General features: G+C 39.0%; 5 protein-coding genes across 5 annotated transcripts; 3 read left to right on the forward strand and 2 right to left on the reverse strand.

The window, feature by feature from the left end:
• Positions 1-164: 164 nt before the first annotated feature.
• On the forward strand, positions 165-1,246 carry BATDEDRAFT_24740 (uncharacterized protein; the record flags this gene model as incomplete). Its single annotated transcript, XM_006678461.1, has 3 exons — positions 165-385; positions 596-698; positions 830-1,246. 3 exons carry the CDS (start codon positions 165-167, stop codon positions 1,244-1,246), a joined length of 741 nt encoding a protein of 246 aa, XP_006678524.1.
• A 25-nt stretch (positions 1,247-1,271) lies between these two features.
• Positions 1,272-3,876, reverse strand: BATDEDRAFT_19533 (aminopeptidase; the record flags this gene model as incomplete). Its single annotated transcript, XM_006678326.1, has 9 exons — positions 1,272-1,617; positions 1,730-1,952; positions 2,078-2,194; positions 2,276-2,309; positions 2,381-2,646; positions 2,824-3,107; positions 3,233-3,306; positions 3,391-3,514; positions 3,663-3,876. 9 exons carry the CDS (start codon positions 3,874-3,876, stop codon positions 1,436-1,438), a joined length of 1,518 nt encoding a protein of 505 aa, XP_006678389.1. The 3' UTR covers positions 1,272-1,435.
• A 456-nt stretch (positions 3,877-4,332) lies between these two features.
• Positions 4,333-4,792, forward strand: BATDEDRAFT_24742 (uncharacterized protein; the record flags this gene model as incomplete). Its single annotated transcript, XM_006678462.1, has 2 exons — positions 4,333-4,626; positions 4,694-4,792. The coding sequence occupies 2 exons, from the start codon at positions 4,333-4,335 to the stop codon at positions 4,790-4,792; spliced, it is 393 nt and encodes a 130-aa protein (XP_006678525.1).
• An 850-nt stretch (positions 4,793-5,642) lies between these two features.
• On the forward strand, positions 5,643-9,319 carry BATDEDRAFT_24743 (uncharacterized protein; the record flags this gene model as incomplete). Its single annotated transcript, XM_006678463.1, has 2 exons — positions 5,643-8,796; positions 8,880-9,319. The coding sequence occupies 2 exons, from the start codon at positions 5,643-5,645 to the stop codon at positions 9,317-9,319; spliced, it is 3,594 nt and encodes a 1,197-aa protein (XP_006678526.1).
• A 372-nt stretch (positions 9,320-9,691) lies between these two features.
• On the reverse strand, positions 9,692-15,531 carry BATDEDRAFT_24744 (uncharacterized protein; the record flags this gene model as incomplete). Its single annotated transcript, XM_006678464.1, has 7 exons — positions 9,692-9,797; positions 9,885-13,960; positions 14,033-14,940; positions 15,009-15,033; positions 15,122-15,152; positions 15,231-15,277; positions 15,469-15,531. The coding sequence occupies 7 exons, from the start codon at positions 15,529-15,531 to the stop codon at positions 9,692-9,694; spliced, it is 5,256 nt and encodes a 1,751-aa protein (XP_006678527.1).
• Positions 15,532-16,704: the final 1,173 nt, after the last annotated feature.

The following is a 16,704-nucleotide window of genomic DNA, read 5'->3' on the forward strand; positions in this document are numbered from 1 at the left end:
GAAAATATCATTCCACTGAATCGTCAAGATTCATCTCCACGTCAATTTATTGTCGAGTTTTCCAAATATTTATTCGCGTCACCAAGATTATAGTAGTCATCAAAAACAGTCCACTTGTTGAATAAAACCATTTAGTGTTACTAGCTGAAAGTGAATAGTCAGGTATGCTGGATAAACAAAATAGCACCAGGAATTCTACAGCTCGTCCTTTTAGTGGAGCATCTCGAACTGCATTAGCGTCATCTATCAAAACATCCACTTTAGCTACTCCACGAGCAAATCAACTACATATTTCAGCCAAGTCAGCAACAGCCACTAATGGGTCAAGTTCAAAACGAGCGCCTGTTTGCAAGTTGGCCACAGTAGGATTTGACGAAAAAACATGGTATGTATGACGTCCATGCAAAATATTGTTTAAACCCCAAGTTATAAAATGCAATGTATCGCTGCTGGTAATGCAGCATTGTATTGCTAATTGAAACTAGTTGTTAGTTTGTCTCAAACTACAGATGCATTGTCTGTATATCACCTGTCAATGTTCTTGTAGACCGACTGCTAACTGTTTTTTAAATGGTGCGACTTTACATTGATTTAGGGTTGACCGTGTTGCCAAGGAGCTCAAAGGCCAGCGAGAATGGAGTGAAAAATGGCAGACACTTAATGATCCTAAATTATACTTGGGAGAGCAGGCACCAGCAGTGTATCCCCAAAAGTCCAAGGCATGTTTTTATTTACCCATTTATATTTTATTCTATTTCAGGCATTAATCAGAATGGATGGTTACATTTGATTATCGCCACAATCTATCTCGATAAATCTCCACCAACAGCCAACCAAGTGGAGCGCATACAGTGTGATTGTTTCTCCTGGTCAGTATCCCATAGACCCATCACTTGACGATAATTATGCTCCGTGCTTTAAAGTCACTGGTGATAGAAGTTCGTATCTGTCAGGCCAAATAAAAAAACCTGTACATTCAAATCCTTCACACTGGCAACAAAAGCAAATACATACATTTCAAAACGCACCATTTGCAACCGACACACCTGTAGACCCGCATGCTGTTTCATTGCTTTCCAAACACAATCGTGCTTCATTAAAAATGTTTAATGGAAATTTGGTAGGTGCTCGAGCAAATACACGATCTCAGTTTGCACAAGATCCACAACGTGTGTATCGATATCCACCTACTTCTTCAATGGAGTATGGCTGGTTTCCATATAAAAAAGATATATTTATGAGTTGATTGATAGAGAATATGCTTGAAATTTAAAATAAAGTTGTTTTTTATTGTGGAGTTTTGTGGCAAGTTTAAAAAGTATATTGAATAGTGTATAAAATAGTATACTAGCCAGTATTTGGACTAGCAGTCCAGTTTTCCAGTAAACACTACAAGTTGGCTTGAAATGCAATGGCAGCTAAAAGCCTAGACTGTTTAAACGACACCGGCCATAACTGCTTCAATGTCGACAATCTCTTTTGGAGCTTCAACAGACAGAATAATAGGCGAATTACCAGTCGAGGGGCCGCCTACTACCACATCATCTTCAATACGAATACCAATTCCACGATAGCTTTCTGGGTAAGATGCACTGTCTGGAATATATAGTCCTGGCTCTAAAATAGTTGACGAGATTAGAAATGATTAGATCTGATATAGATGAACACATTAATTGGCTTAATAAAGCTGTCTTTTTACAACACCGAATTACAAACTGATTTCACTCACCAATAGTAACAACCATTCCTTCTGTTAGTTTTGTAGTTCGTCGGATTGTTGGAGTATCATGTACATCCATGCCAAGCCAATGACCGACATGATGTGGGTAAAGTCGATTCATTTCTGCAAATCCGATATTTCGACCAAACAGTTTCGACAGTTTCTCGCAAAACAAGACAATTGTCTCGCGTTGAAGTTCATCCAGCGTGATGTTCGATGCTTCGCAACATTTCTATGATTCATACAATATATTAGAATATATTTAAAATCACTCCGTATAGCACTTATGCGACGCTCAGTATAAATACAAACTCATTACACTTGTAAATTCAATTCAAAATGAATAAAATAACCTACAGAAATTAAATGCTTTTGAGTCTGTAAAACGATATCATAAATGTTTCGCTGGCTTTCTGAAAATTTTCCATTCACTGGCCATGTTCGTGTAATATCACTGACGTAGCCTCCGTACTCCTAATAGTGTAGGGCATGAGTTAAAATGAGTAGCAGTCAACATAGCTTAAATGATAGTAAACTTGGTATTGGTGTACTTACTGCACCTGCATCAACAAGAAGCAAATCTCCGTCCCTATGCAAGTATATTTGAATTAGATGGTCATATACCAGCAGTAATAGATTCAACACGGCGCAAGTACTCACTTTAACAATTGCTGATTCTGAACATAATGCAAAGTAAGTGCATTTTGACCACCGGCAACAACTGGCACATATGCAAGTCCAGATGCACCTTGAATGCGGGATTGAAACTCCAATACAGCCATGATTTGATGCTCAGTCACACCAGGGTTTGTAAACTTCATGGCCTTTACAAACGATCGACCAGAAATCCGACCAGCCTCACGCATCAGTGCAATCTCTGCAGAACTTTTTTTCAATCTCATTCTATCAATCATATTTGTCAATGGCTTGATTTGAGTTTCGTAGCGTGTTTTTCCTCCATTCATCCACCCAGACAATACATTCAGTGCTGATGGCATCAGATTTTCAATTGTAGTTGATGTATTCTTGTTGGAATGGAGCAGTGGAAGCTGTCCCATTGAGTTATGCACCAATGCAGGTGAAAAATTATCATCCGTATTGACATGTGTGGCCGATGCTGACAAAGTTTTGATATGTGTGCCTTCTATCAACGAGACGGGCTTACTCACAGTTAGAGGCAAATCGCTATAAATGGTAGAAATGCACTTGCTCTGATCCAAGGCTATTAGATATGATTCAAAAGTGTCAACTTTTTTGGCATCATCTGCTCCAAAATGAGTGGTTGATCCCTGGATTCCTGCACGAGGTCCATCCCATATCTCTGTATCGCGATCTGCAGGCTGAACAAACATGGTAAAGGTGTGGTTTTTTGATGTATTCACAATAGCTGATGTTGTGGATTTGGATTCAATACTCGTCTGTTTAATTGACCGAGACTCTAATTTAACAAAGACAACATCAAGATGAATTACAATGATTATATTAGAGATGATCAAAACTATAATCAGTTACCAATAACACATCCAGCATCAGGTTCGTTGAATCCAGTTAAATAAAGAAAGTTTGTAGATTGATGGAATGGGTAACTATAATTGTCACATATTTAGTAAGCTCAAGATCATCTTATAAGCAGCTCTAATCAAACCATTTAATCACAATAGTCGACTTACAAAATCCCATTTGATACATATCGAAGACCGTATCCAGGCACCACTGCAGCACTGTCATCTCCAATAGTATTTGCCAAGGTGGTTCGTCTGTCTTTATATTCCTGTGCAGTAATACCAATGGTCACTTTGACGATTGCATTCATGAAAAGTGTTAGTTGAGCCGAGATGAGAGCACATCCAGATAGAATTCGACCTGCAGACACTACGCAATGCCTGAAAAAATACAACACAGGCGTACTATCATTGATTCAAGTGTTTACTTGCATACATACGTTCGTCAGATTTTAGCAAGTGAGGATGGGTTAGTGGTTTTGGCTGACCAAATGCCTTTTTTTCGATTGGAATGTCTGCACCTTCACCACTGTGAGTGAAGTGATTGCGCACTGGAAAAGTTAATACTGAAGAGTATCTAGATATACCATTAGCAGTATTAAGCGACTGTTGAATCTGAGAATATACTGCAGCTAATCTCGATATTTTGAACATGAGTTTTTTGAATTAAAGCTGCACTCGCGTAAAATGGATTCCTTTTCCGACAGAATCTTGCTTTGGAATACATATTCGTTGCAGTTTCTCATTATAAATTGATTATTCGATTGCATGTTGTCATGATGTTCAAGTAATTGTCAGTCGAGTTTAGAATAAACAACACGAAACTCTGATTCAATATTGTTTGACAAACTATATTGAATCCATTAAAGAGTTTATAAAACACAATATCAATCAGTGAGTTGGTTTATATTGCAAGATTGGTTGTTTACATTGTTATTTAACATTCAATCTGCATAAAAACACAGTCGAGATTGTCAAGTTTGTATCACATGACTATATTTCACTTTTTAATGCTATGGCCAAGCTGCTGTCCATTTTTCCTCGAGAATTTACTACAGCAAAACAATGATCTGCAGGCATTCACGGTCATTCACGCAACATGTATATGCAATGAGACAAATGGATGCAGCATTAAAGACTGGGTTCTTATCAGTCAGGAGTTTAGGCACGACAAATCCAACTATGCGGCCATTATCCAAATCCACTGCATTGCTTCAATCGCAGTTGTGTGTCGTTGGAAATGAATCGAGAAACGCTTTGTTTACCACTGCATCTGCCATGGGGATGGGAAGAGGCAATACTCGGACAATAGGATCAGCACAACCAATGGAAACTATAGAACAAATTGCAAATGGAGAATCGTTAAAAACAAACATATTGTCAGCACCCACTGAGCTCACTTTGGTAGGTTGATTTTTAAACCATCTGGCATTCGACTGTTTTATGTCTCTAATACTTTGCGTCTTGTTAGATCTCTGAGTTATCCTCACATTGGAATCACATTTTACAGAGTCAAGCACTTGTTCTCGAAGGAATTCTTGGCCATCTGGTGGTCATTGATACTGAATAAATATATTTTTAGCCGACTTTACTGGGCAATTGATGCTGTTTAATCGCAAGGCCAGATTGGGTTTGACTTGGCCTGGATTATTCAAAATGTTGGCTCAAATCGTCTATCAATAAGCTATGCTTGAGAGCTGGCGAAATACCTAATGGGTTTGGATAATCAACTATCGGTGTGTAGATACCAGTGTTGCATAAGCCAGAGTAACTGCTGGGTGTATTTTGAGTTGGTTTGAAAATTGGCTAGCAAATGGAAATTTCAAAATATACTTGTTTATTATAATCCAGAGATAATAGCATTGGAATATCAAATTCCAAACATGCTTCATTGATTGGACTTGAAAACAGTCTTTTGCATGATGCATCCATAATTGGCGTGGATATCCGACCCCATATTTTCAAATCGTGCTATTTCTTACTCATGCCTATATATTTAATCAAGGTTTGCCATTATAACTCGTTTTGTAATTATACTCGATTGGTACTACTGGCCAATTCACGTATTAGCCAGTATAGCACATCGTTATATAATACTTTCAGCATTACAACTACAGGCAAACACCAATAAACTACAAATCAAGGTGAGCTCCATAGATTCAAAATATTATTTCAACCGTGTACAACACAGCTCTATACTTGTCCTGGCATCTTTTGTCAGCGTATCTGATTACAGGTCTTGGCACGCTATAAACAATAGTTTAGATACATTTCGATCGACTTTTCTGGTTTCATTTTAAAATACGTACTTTATCTCCAATATCTTTTATGCAATACTAAATATACTGAAATCATTATTTTCTTGATACTTTGTATATTTCACCAACAGATTCCATAGTACAACCTCTTTCATACCCATAATGGCATCTGTCACAGTACCAATCACGACACCAATCGAAGAAACTCATCTTGGCGGTCTCACTCATGTTCGAAATTACAGCATTACCCATGCTCCTCCTTCTACACCGCTTCGATTAGAGCTGTCAGGAAAAGTTCCTTATACTCTGCGATCTCGCCCCCCAACAGCTACTAAACATTCTCGCCGCTCTACAGAAAACCTTGAGGAAGTGGACGAAGGTTATGGCTCAATGCCACTCATCAATGAGGCTCGAAAGGTGCTTTTGGAATTTGAAGAGCAAAATTCAGATGGATCTAGTTCAGAAGTCCCATTGCTTGAATCTGGAAAATCAGTCGCTATTTCAACCACCACAAACCAGCATGATGAAGTGACTACTTTAGAGGCTACTGAGGTCAAGCCAAAGCCTTTTCGGGTTGTGGTGATACGCCCAAGACAAGTATCAGCGTTTTCGGCCAAGTCAGAAAAACACGACGCGAAACTCGCTTCTGATGGCCAATCACCGACTACCACTATAGAAAAATCAAAAAAGGTGCAGTCAGTAACCCCACCTGATACTCATATGATCATGTTAAAGGAAGAAGAATCGCAACCATCAGTCCTTTATGAGCAAGTTGATCGGGTAGCAAGTATTGATTTCGACAATAAGCTTGTGCTAGATGATGATGTCTCGAATGCCCAACAACCATCTACACCATCCGACTTGCTAACAAAGAAATCGCTTGAAAAACATGGCAGTTTTTTCGAAGCTGCACCATTAAGAAAATGGGCACCCGTATCTGATTTATACGATGCTGTGGATCTTGGCTCTGCTTTTTCTGAAAATTCACTCGAGGATATTGGCCATGAATGCGATCGATTTGCAGATATTGACGCGGAAATTAGTCCTAGTTCCAACCAACTAGGTAGTCAATATAGTTTGGAACATGAAATCGATCTTTCCTCTTGGCAGTCCAAAAACAAGCTTTTGGACAAGTATCTTAAAAACAATGACAGTATGCCATCACCTATTGAAGAATCAACCAGCAAAGCCGATATATTAAATTCAAACAATCTTCAGCCTGAAAATCATGCCAACCACAAACGTGATGACCCGATCTTGCTAGTGTTTGATGAGCCAGTCATCGATGCCCTTCATCCTGAAAGCAATCTATTACAATCTCAGTCTATTGCTGTTGAAATATCCAGTACTCGACAAGACTCTAATAAGCAAGCAGATGCGTTATTTTCTGCTGACGATACAGCCAGTAGTATCAAAAAATTGCCAACCAGTGATGCTGAAGGTCATCCTTCATTCATCAACGTCCATATTCATAAAAAACCCGATAATTTGCATCCACTACCCTCTCGCGCAATGTCTGGTTCCAACTTTGAATCTACTCTAGCTGTTCGTTCATCGTCGTTTCATGTGGGAACTATAATGCCTCAGCAACGTAGCATGTACCAAATGAAAAAGCTAAAACAATCACTTCCAACTTTGGATGATGAAGAAGAGCCAGATGTTAAACCCAGCAATTTATCAAAGTCCAACACAGCCCATATTATAGAATCAAAATCAATGACTGAATCTATTTCCAGTCATGAGTCAGTTTCTGATGATCTGTCATCCGTCGAGGATTTAAAAAAGGAGGAATCATTCAACAGCACCAGTTCAGCCATTGAATCCATTGTCAAGTCAGATTCTATGTGCGCTAATAGTTCCAAAATCATCCCAAAGGACGGTATTCGACTTAAGAAACCTGGACTACATATGCCAGACATTATCAAAAAAATGATTCCAGCAAAAATATTCAAGGCTGACAAGGAGCCAGGTATTAATAGTCGCAGTAATTCCACTAGTAGCATTTCTAGCGGAAAGTTTGCATTTTTTAAAGGTCTTTCAGGATTTAATATCAGAAGTCGCGATAACAGTACGGAGGATATCCGACAATTGAATTTGATTACGGGTAAAATCCAATTGCCAGTCAATACTGAAAAGATTAAAATGCAGCAGAAACTGCATGAGAATCTTGTCAAAGAATTCATGTCTGAACCACACGAAGCTCCACTAATTCGGCTAGAAAAGTATAGTCAGCAAAAAGCCACGTTTCCTATTCATCGCGGTGCCGTGAATCCTACAAAAAGTATAGCAAGTAGTAAGGGATCATCGTGCAAATCCAAGATACACAGTCTTCAATCAAGTGATACCAGTAAATCATCCATCCAGAAAAGTGGTTCAATGACATCGACCTCTTCTCAAAGTAGCACGAGCACCAGCGAACGTGAGTCTATGCAAAAACAAAATATTGCCATTGCAACAAAAAATAATGTCAAGGGAGCACACACTGGCTCAATGAACACACATATTATTGATAATACTCCACCCAGTATTAAGGCTGTGGAGGATCTTGCAATTCTTGAAGAGTTTTCGACAAAAGAAAAATACCGATTCGAGTCTAGCTATAAACTAATTAAGCAAATTGGTAGCGGTGGACATTCTACAGTGTGGTTATCGACACGCAACAGCGATGGACGTATGGTGGTTTGCAAATTCATTAATGCCTCCAGTGTATGGAATTGGCATGTGGAAGAAAGCGGATTTCCCACAAACAGGCGAGCCAGTTTGGTAGATACTGTTTCAAATTCGCTCAAGCCAAAATTGGCCAGTATCAGTCTTATATCAAATAATAGCAGAAAGATCTTTGGCAATGGTAACAAGACCAGCCATTCTACAAGCGGCTCTGAAACCTGTTTGGATCAGACACCTGATGTGACGGCATTTGCCAGCTCGATGCCATCTTTGGAAATTACTGATCATACCACGTTTACACCCAAAGATATTGCAATGTCAAAGCTGACTGCGCTGATCAAAAAGACATCAAAAACAAGTCAGCCTATCAAGGTTGTGCCTGTTCGCAAAATTCCGCTTGAGATTCACAAGATGCGACATTTTGCTGGACAAAACCAACCCCGCCTTGTCAAGTACTATGACCATTTTGAAATGTATCCGCGATATGTAATCGTCATGGAGTACCTTGGTCAAGAGTGGGTAGATCTTTACGACTATATTGAAATGTACGGACCTGTCAAGGAATCACATGCATGCATGATTTTCAAACAAATTGTTGAAACAGTTGCATGCATGCATCGCATGGGATTCTGTCACAATGATATCAAGGGTACGTTTTTCACTGATTTTTTTTCCCAAGTACAATAGATTTGAAAGCTTATTTGAACCATCTCAACAAACCCACTAAAATAGATGAAAACATTATGATTCACACAAAAACCCGCGAAATCAAGTTGATTGATTTTGGATCCACCACATACCTTAAGCCAGAAGTTCCCACAAAAATATTTTATGGGACTAAAAAGTTTGCAGCGCCTGAAGCGCTTGACGGCGGTGATTATTATCCAGCTTGCCAAGAAACCTGGGCACTCGGAACTCTGCTATACGTGTTGCTTTTTCAAATGGATCCATTCAAGGATGATGATGAGGTAATGGAACTAAATATCACACACCGTATTGAGCGTCTGCGCGCACCAGTCGAACCCGGTTCATCACGAGCCAAACAGGGACATGTTCCAATTGTTGTTTCTGACGAAGCAGTCGATTTACTATCTGCACTCATGCAAAAAGACTATAGAAATCGACCCAAAATCAGTGAAATCATTGATTTTGATTTTTTCCATCAAGAATAGTCCAACTCTTGGTCACCATCAAACTTTACCTCTAGTTCAGTCGTCTACAATCCATTCCTTCTTTTCATGTATTCCATGCTTTACTGTTTTAGTTGTTTCCACCCAGATGTTTTGGATTTCTTTTTTAAAAAATGTTTTCAAATAAACGCCTGAATTACATTATTGAAACTTTAAATCAATCAAGTCAAAAGTGTATTCAACTAAAACAAATCTAGATTACATGCAGTTTCATTTTTGGTAAACAGATGCGGACTCGATTGTTTTAAATGAGCATCAATTTTGGAATTTACTGGATTCAAACTAGATCAAGTTGTGTTCGTGGTAAAGACGAATAGATTTGAGATTTAAACTTTGCAATTAAAAATCATTCATTTATACATCAAAATTTACGCTAGCCTTTTTCATCGAAGCAATCAGTGGTTCAAAATACGTTTCTGCAAATGAGCTCATCCAATACTCATGAATACCATTATGCTCACTATAATATCAATCAAATATTCCAAAAAAACCATTAGTAAATCTTTGAATATCGTCATGGATGCAATACATATACCACCCCACTCACCCGACAAAATTATGTGCCAGTTCGTGACAGAATTTCATAAACCAATACGACAGCACGCTACAAGACTCATTACCAACGCTTTCAACATAACTATTGCTGTTTGAACTGGGAAAATCACCAGGAGTTTGTGGAGCAGTGTTTTGAATAGACTGGAAATGCAACCCAACATAAAATCTCAAATTGAAAAACAGTGCTCTGTTTCTATTGAATGCGATCGTGGCTCCATCCTTGTCCCAATACATGTGAACTACACCTGGCTGAAGTTTGAATACACCAGATAAAAAATCAAGAACAATAGAGAATCGATGTATAGCTTCTTTATGTTCAGATAACGGTTGCTGTGACATGGCGGTCATATTGCTTGCAAGCTGTTTGTCAATATATACAGGAATATGTGCTACACGAGTATGCATAACAAGTACCAAATCATGCTCAGTCAAAATATTACATTGTGACTGTACTTTGGAAATAGTAGATTGCGATGTAGGATCATTGGGAACAGTAGAGCGAAATGCTGCGTTGCGTTCTGGTCTAGCTGTTGCAATGGATTGTTTTAGCTGTGATTTGAGTCGATGTGTTTCTTGCGGAGTAATGTCTGTTGTGGGAGCGTGTTTAACTAATGCCTGCTGATCATTCAGACTTGATCTACTCTGTTGAGTCATGGATGTCAATTTTTCAATATTTTTTGTTAAATCGATCCCAGTGAATTTGTTGAACATGCCAATCAGGGATGAGTTGTCAGCGTTTTGTCGAGATGGTCCCATCTCCTGTTTTGGAACTAGAGAATTGTTACCCACGTCCCCATTTTGACCAAGATTGTTGGGAGTATACGGTGGAGGAACTTTTGGATATCCAATATCCATCATCTCGCCAACAATTTGCTGTAGATTGTCAACGCCAAGTACTCGCAAGCGATTGTATAGAAATTTGGGATCAGCGTCAGGGAATATGGATAGCAATTCCTGCACCTTGTTTTTCAATATAGACTCGTCTGTTTCGTCCAGGCGTTTTGGCGAGCTGTCTATTTTTTTGCTGTCGTAAAGTGATGTACGTGATCCAGATTCGCTCGAGTTATTATTCTGGGACATTGTATCACGAGACAAATGCTTGCTTGTTTCAACTACTGCCTTGGAAGGGATTTTAAGTTTACTAGCTCTTAGATTTAAAATTCGATCCACGGGAAATCCCTTTCTGTTCAGGTTTTCAATTGAAGATGACAACAGTGTGGAAAGCATTAAATTGTCATTTAATCGCGGCATGCGTAAAACCAATCTTCCAATCATTGTTGCAACATCAAAGTGGTCGAATGAGTTGACTATGACAAGGATTGGAGTAGAGTTTCCAAGTCCAGTCGACTTGACAACAACACATGCAGTTGTGCTCTGTGTACGTGATACGCCTTGAAATGTTCGCACAATATTGATGGAGTTGGTTTCAAGAACTTGTAGATTGGATAGCACTTTTTCAGCTTTGGGAATCAAATCCTTGGATCGGCGTGATTGATGACCATCATAAAGTAGTAAAACTGCACGTTCATTGATTAGAGCTTGCAGTTTTTGTGAAGTAGGTGATTCAATTAGAGCGCTGTTTGGCAAATACTTCAGCTGTACTTTTTGAGAAATCCAGCACGATCCGAGATCTTGATACATGCGCTCTAAAATATCTTCCATAGGCGCGCACACTGGCTTGAAAATTTGTGAGCAAACTGCATCGTCCATGAGGTAGATTTCTGATGCTTTGGCAAGTTTGAATCGCATAGGAACATCCACATCATTTTTTGTAGAGTCGATTATTTCATCAGTCTTATCGTCCACACTATCAGTGTCATTGCCATGCTTTACACCCAACAAAAATGCACTAGAGCGCATCAGTTTCATAAGCTGACTATCCGTTCTCAATGTATCATAATTGGCAGCAACCTGTCTTAATAAAGACAGGTACACTTCAATACCAGACGAATCTAAAAACTCATGCGGGGATTTGGCCAAGGTATAAGCTAGTTCAATCGGAGATGGTTCGTTTTTTACCCCACAGGTACGTAAAAATGCATTTGCAGCTATCCCGAAATCAATATAAGTAAAGGGTACTAGCTGTTTTGCTTCGTCCTGCGCACTTTTAAAATACACATCTGTTGGCGATGTGTATGTGATGGGAGCAGGTGTATTAGAATGCACTAAAGGTATATGCTTTGAAACGGTAGGAATAAACGGGAGAGATTTGAGCAAATTCCAATGGGCATTGGTGAAGTGCACTTGTTGGGTTCCCAAAAAAGTAAACATCTCTGCTGCTGTGTCCAATGTCGGTGGAGACTTTTTTAGCTGATCGATTATAGTCTGTGCAGTAGGAGATTGGCGTACACCGAGTTTCTCTGAATGTGGTTTTAAATCCAATGCCAGAACCTTGAACCCCATAATGGCCACATCAGGATTGGAAAAGCACGTGGATGGGGTGGCCAAAGTGGTGCTGCCAACAATTGGTAAAAAAGGCTTACTAACAGTAGTTGGTTCGTATACTTTTTTGTACACGGTTTCGTAATTGTCAATAAAGTATTGAATCCATAACTGGCGTAATGTAAAAACAGTAGCAGTGGAAGCTTGAAAAATGAGATTGTCAATAGAAACATATTCTTTGAGTCCCAGATCTTTGAGAAACTTGGCTTCAAGAGACTCGGATCTCCATTCTACAGTCCACTGGAGAAGAGGCATACCCAATGTACGAAGCGTATCACTTGGAACAAACAAATCGCATGCACGATAGCGTCGCAAAGGTGCAGTGCTTTCACTGCCATTGGTAGAACCACTATTTTTGGCTTCACCCAGAAAAAGCGCTGTAGCAGATAGTCGACTTTTTTCAAGCGAGGATAGTTTTGTTTGCACTGATGCCAGGTATTTGATCAGCTGCACCTGATCCCAATTGAGATCTGTTAGACGATCAAACACCACCTGCAATTCTACGTGCTCACGTACGCCCAATGTCTTGAGCATAGCATCAGATACTAATCGAGGATGAGTAAAAGTAGCAATTGGAAGTTCTTTGAAAAGCGTCACGCTGGAGAAATAGACCTGTTCCGGAACAAGTATCTTGCCCAGCTGCGTTGGGATACACGGTTTGGTTGCCAAGATGGATATCAGTTGAGCACGAGCAGTTTCTGAAATCGTTGAATAATGCTTGCTGCTGACAGCCATGCATTTTTCCGTAAACATTACATCCGTTCCAAACTCTGCACGTGCAGTCACATACCGTAGCCAGTCGACGATTGTGAATTCTTTAATATCAGGGAAAACAAACCCAATGGCTTCGGCAGATAAATGTTTACTCACAGTGTGAGGCATTACCGTATCAGGAAATGGTAAATCAATTGCTCCAAAGTTGGGACGCACAAAATGAGTCAAGTTTGCAAAAGCGATTTTGGGCGAGTCAGGAGTGTCTTGCATGGTTAGAATCTGTTTGAGTGTGATGCAATCTGCTCGTGAAATCACAACATTTGAACTATTCATAAAGCTTTGACCAGATTGCAACTGTTTAAACCACCATTTGATAAGCGCGACAACTTCAGTTATTGTGAATGTTCGTTGGCGAAGCTCAATAAATACATCGGCAAGTCCAAGTGAGAAAAGACATCCACCTGCTTGAAGTTGCTTCACTAGATCACGACAAGATTCAAGCACATGATCTGGAAGCAGTGGTGTGAGTTTGATAAAAGGTAGCATCTCGGGAACAGATAGTCGGACATCGCTTGCCAGCCGAATACCCATGGACGACACAATCAACAGAGATTGTTTAGACATGGAATAGAATGCTTGGCGCATAATGGAACTGACATGCAAAGAGGGGGTTGATGCTTTAAATGTAAACGCACTCATGGTGTGTACTGCCTTTTTTTGCAGCCATTTTTGACTTTCAGAATCTAGACTGAGCTGGGTATACAAAGTTTCGATTTCACCAAGATCCATGTTATACATGATCCGAGCAAGTAGACCGCCCATGAAAAGCAGCTCCTGATTCCAGTACTTTAAGGAGCGATCGACAAAATCAATACTTTCACGCTCTACAGTTGGAATCAAATGCCCAGCAATCTACAGATACCATATACAATCAAAGTTTAGATTTTGAAATAAACAGAGTAGTGCATAACTAGCTAGATTCACCTGTATGGCACAGCCAGTAGTTTGATGAGTTGGAAATCCAATAAAAATTCGACCTTGATCAGACGGATCAGGCATAAGATCGTTGAACATCTGCACACCTTTTCGTACACCAGAAGAGCTGTCGTATTCATCATAGTTTGAAAACATAAGTCGCAGTTGGGTAGTGGAAGGAGGATTTTTTTTAGTTGTTCGTTTCATTTCATCTGCTAGTTTGCGAGGAAGGGTTGAAGTAATATCTGCAGTGGCGATATGCATAAATATGGTGTAGCTCTCCTCCGATTGCTTGTTTTTTACTTGTACATCTAGCTGGGCCTTTGAAACAGAAACCGTGGATAGTTGAAATAGATTATTGGGTGATTTGAGTATGACAGATTTGCAATTGGGAATATCAACTGAACGTGGAATAGAGCATTTTTTGTTAAAGTTTAATATACGTTCAGAATCAATAAACACTTCGATTGATTCCAGACATGATGTAAAAGCAAGCGACGTGGTGAGAAAGCGACCAAAATCAGCAGCCTTTGGCGGATCAATTGGTTCACGCATAGACAGATAAAACACAGTCCATTCTGACTGTGCTTCCTTGGGCAGTGTTCCATGTTTTGTAAACAGCATGTCATCGTTCCATAAAAATGCCATACTTTGAGATCCTGAAGTTACGAATGGTTCTTCACAGATACTAAACAAGGAGTAAAATCCAACACCAAAAAAGCCAATCTTTTGTTCATCGGGATTCCCCTCTGCGATTTTACGCAGTCTAGCAAAATCCTCGTCGGAAAAAGCAGCTCCATTATTCTTGTAAATGACTGTTGTGACATTTGAAGTTTTACTCCATGGAAATGAAAACATGGATGTCTTTGGCGCAGTGTCTTTATCTGTTAAAAAGATGATTTGAGCAGACTTGGCACCTAGAGTAAAACAAGTGTTGGTTACAATGAGTCTAGCAGCAATACTGTCCACACTCCAACCAACTCACCGGCATCGTTGGAGTTTTGCAAAAGCTAGCCGTACAGTTCAAGTATGATTAGGATGCGAATCAACTGTATCGATTGCAGTCATAATAAAGGTACAATAAATACTTTGAAATACCTCTCTAAACACAGTAAACTCTGCAGAATATCTAATACATGATTGACCCAATCAGTCAGTCTGAATCAATAAACTCTAGGCAAACCAAGCCATTTATATCATGTAATACCTTGCCAAGATTTTGTCGATTAAATGCCGTTGATTGACTTGAACATTCTGAACAATAATACATGGATTAGTATTGAATTCAATGCCATCAATGTGTATATTATAAACTGCAATAAATGAAAGTTGAGCAATGCATGCATTGACAGCTTTAACGGAATTCACTTTCAATTAGAAATGTCAGACATGCAAGCATTGACAATAAAGGACATATTTGAAACTAGCAGGAAATGTAGTCTAACCTTTATTTTAGTAGTAGTGTCTTGCAGTAATGATTGTTTAAGAAATGCCAAATCAACTGCCATTGTTTCAGTAAGTTGCTCACACTTGGAGTACGTTGATTTTCCACATGAGCATCTTTGGCCATCACCACGTGTATTCAAATCGAGTCATGGTTGAGCACCTTCAAAGTTATGATTTTGGTTAGTTTTGTTGGTAATTGAATTGCATTTGTGCAATCAAGACGACAATCTCGACTGTATTTATGCAGATTGAATGTTAAATAATAATGTAAACAACCAATCTTGCAATATAAACCAACTCACTGACTGATATTGTGTTTTATAAACTCTTTAATGGATTCAATATAGTTTGTCAAACAATATTGAATCAGAGTTTCGTGTTGTTTATTCTAAACTCGACTGACAATTACTTGAACATCATGACAACATGCAATCGAATAATCAATTTATAATGAGAAAGTGCGACGAATATTCAACTCTTGTCTTTGAAAACAGCAGCCAATCCAAGATACAAGTGTTCATTGTGAATGCGGCATGTTCAATTATGCTGAGTTCATAAATGCGGCTATATTCGATTATGTCGAGTCCATGAATGCGCAGTTATAAGGGTTAGGGTTAGGGTTAGTATAGCTGCGGATTAACTACAGCCATATTTACGTAAAATAGGACACTAGATGTTAAATGCATGATAAACGGTCAGTTCCATGTTTAATTGATGCTGATTACTGAGCACTATTTTTTCGTTTGAAATAGCTGTTTAGAAGCATTTTTTGGTAGTTTTACCATTCAAAACATGTTTTTTTATGTATCGATTCTATTTTTATATCAAAGCTTTTTAATATTGTCATGAAATAAACCAGCACATCAAATCATTGACGGTCAGAGCTTTTGGAATGATGTTTGCAAAAATTGCTCGGATTTGAAGGTTGAAAGAAACACACTTGTGGAATGATAAATCTAGACAAAAGGTCGGTATGACAGATTGACAGCAAGGAATGTGTCTGGCTTTATTGAGAGTATCCAAAAAAATCAGTACTTGGGTTACAATGGACGAGTCAGGGCTCAAGCTTGGTGATCTCAAAATGTATGTATGCAAATAGATCCAAAATGCAGTCACCGCAACATACACGAAGTGGTCCATTTTACGTGAACACGACTGTGGAAAAATACGACTCTTCAACCGTTGATACTTGAAAGATCAAATTTTACATCGATGCGGCTATAATAACCCTGTTA

This window comes from Batrachochytrium dendrobatidis (genome assembly GCF_000203795.2).
Source record: "Batrachochytrium dendrobatidis JAM81 unplaced genomic scaffold BATDEscaffold_5, whole genome shotgun sequence".
Lineage (NCBI taxonomy): Eukaryota > Fungi > Chytridiomycota > Chytridiomycetes > Rhizophydiales > Batrachochytrium > Batrachochytrium dendrobatidis.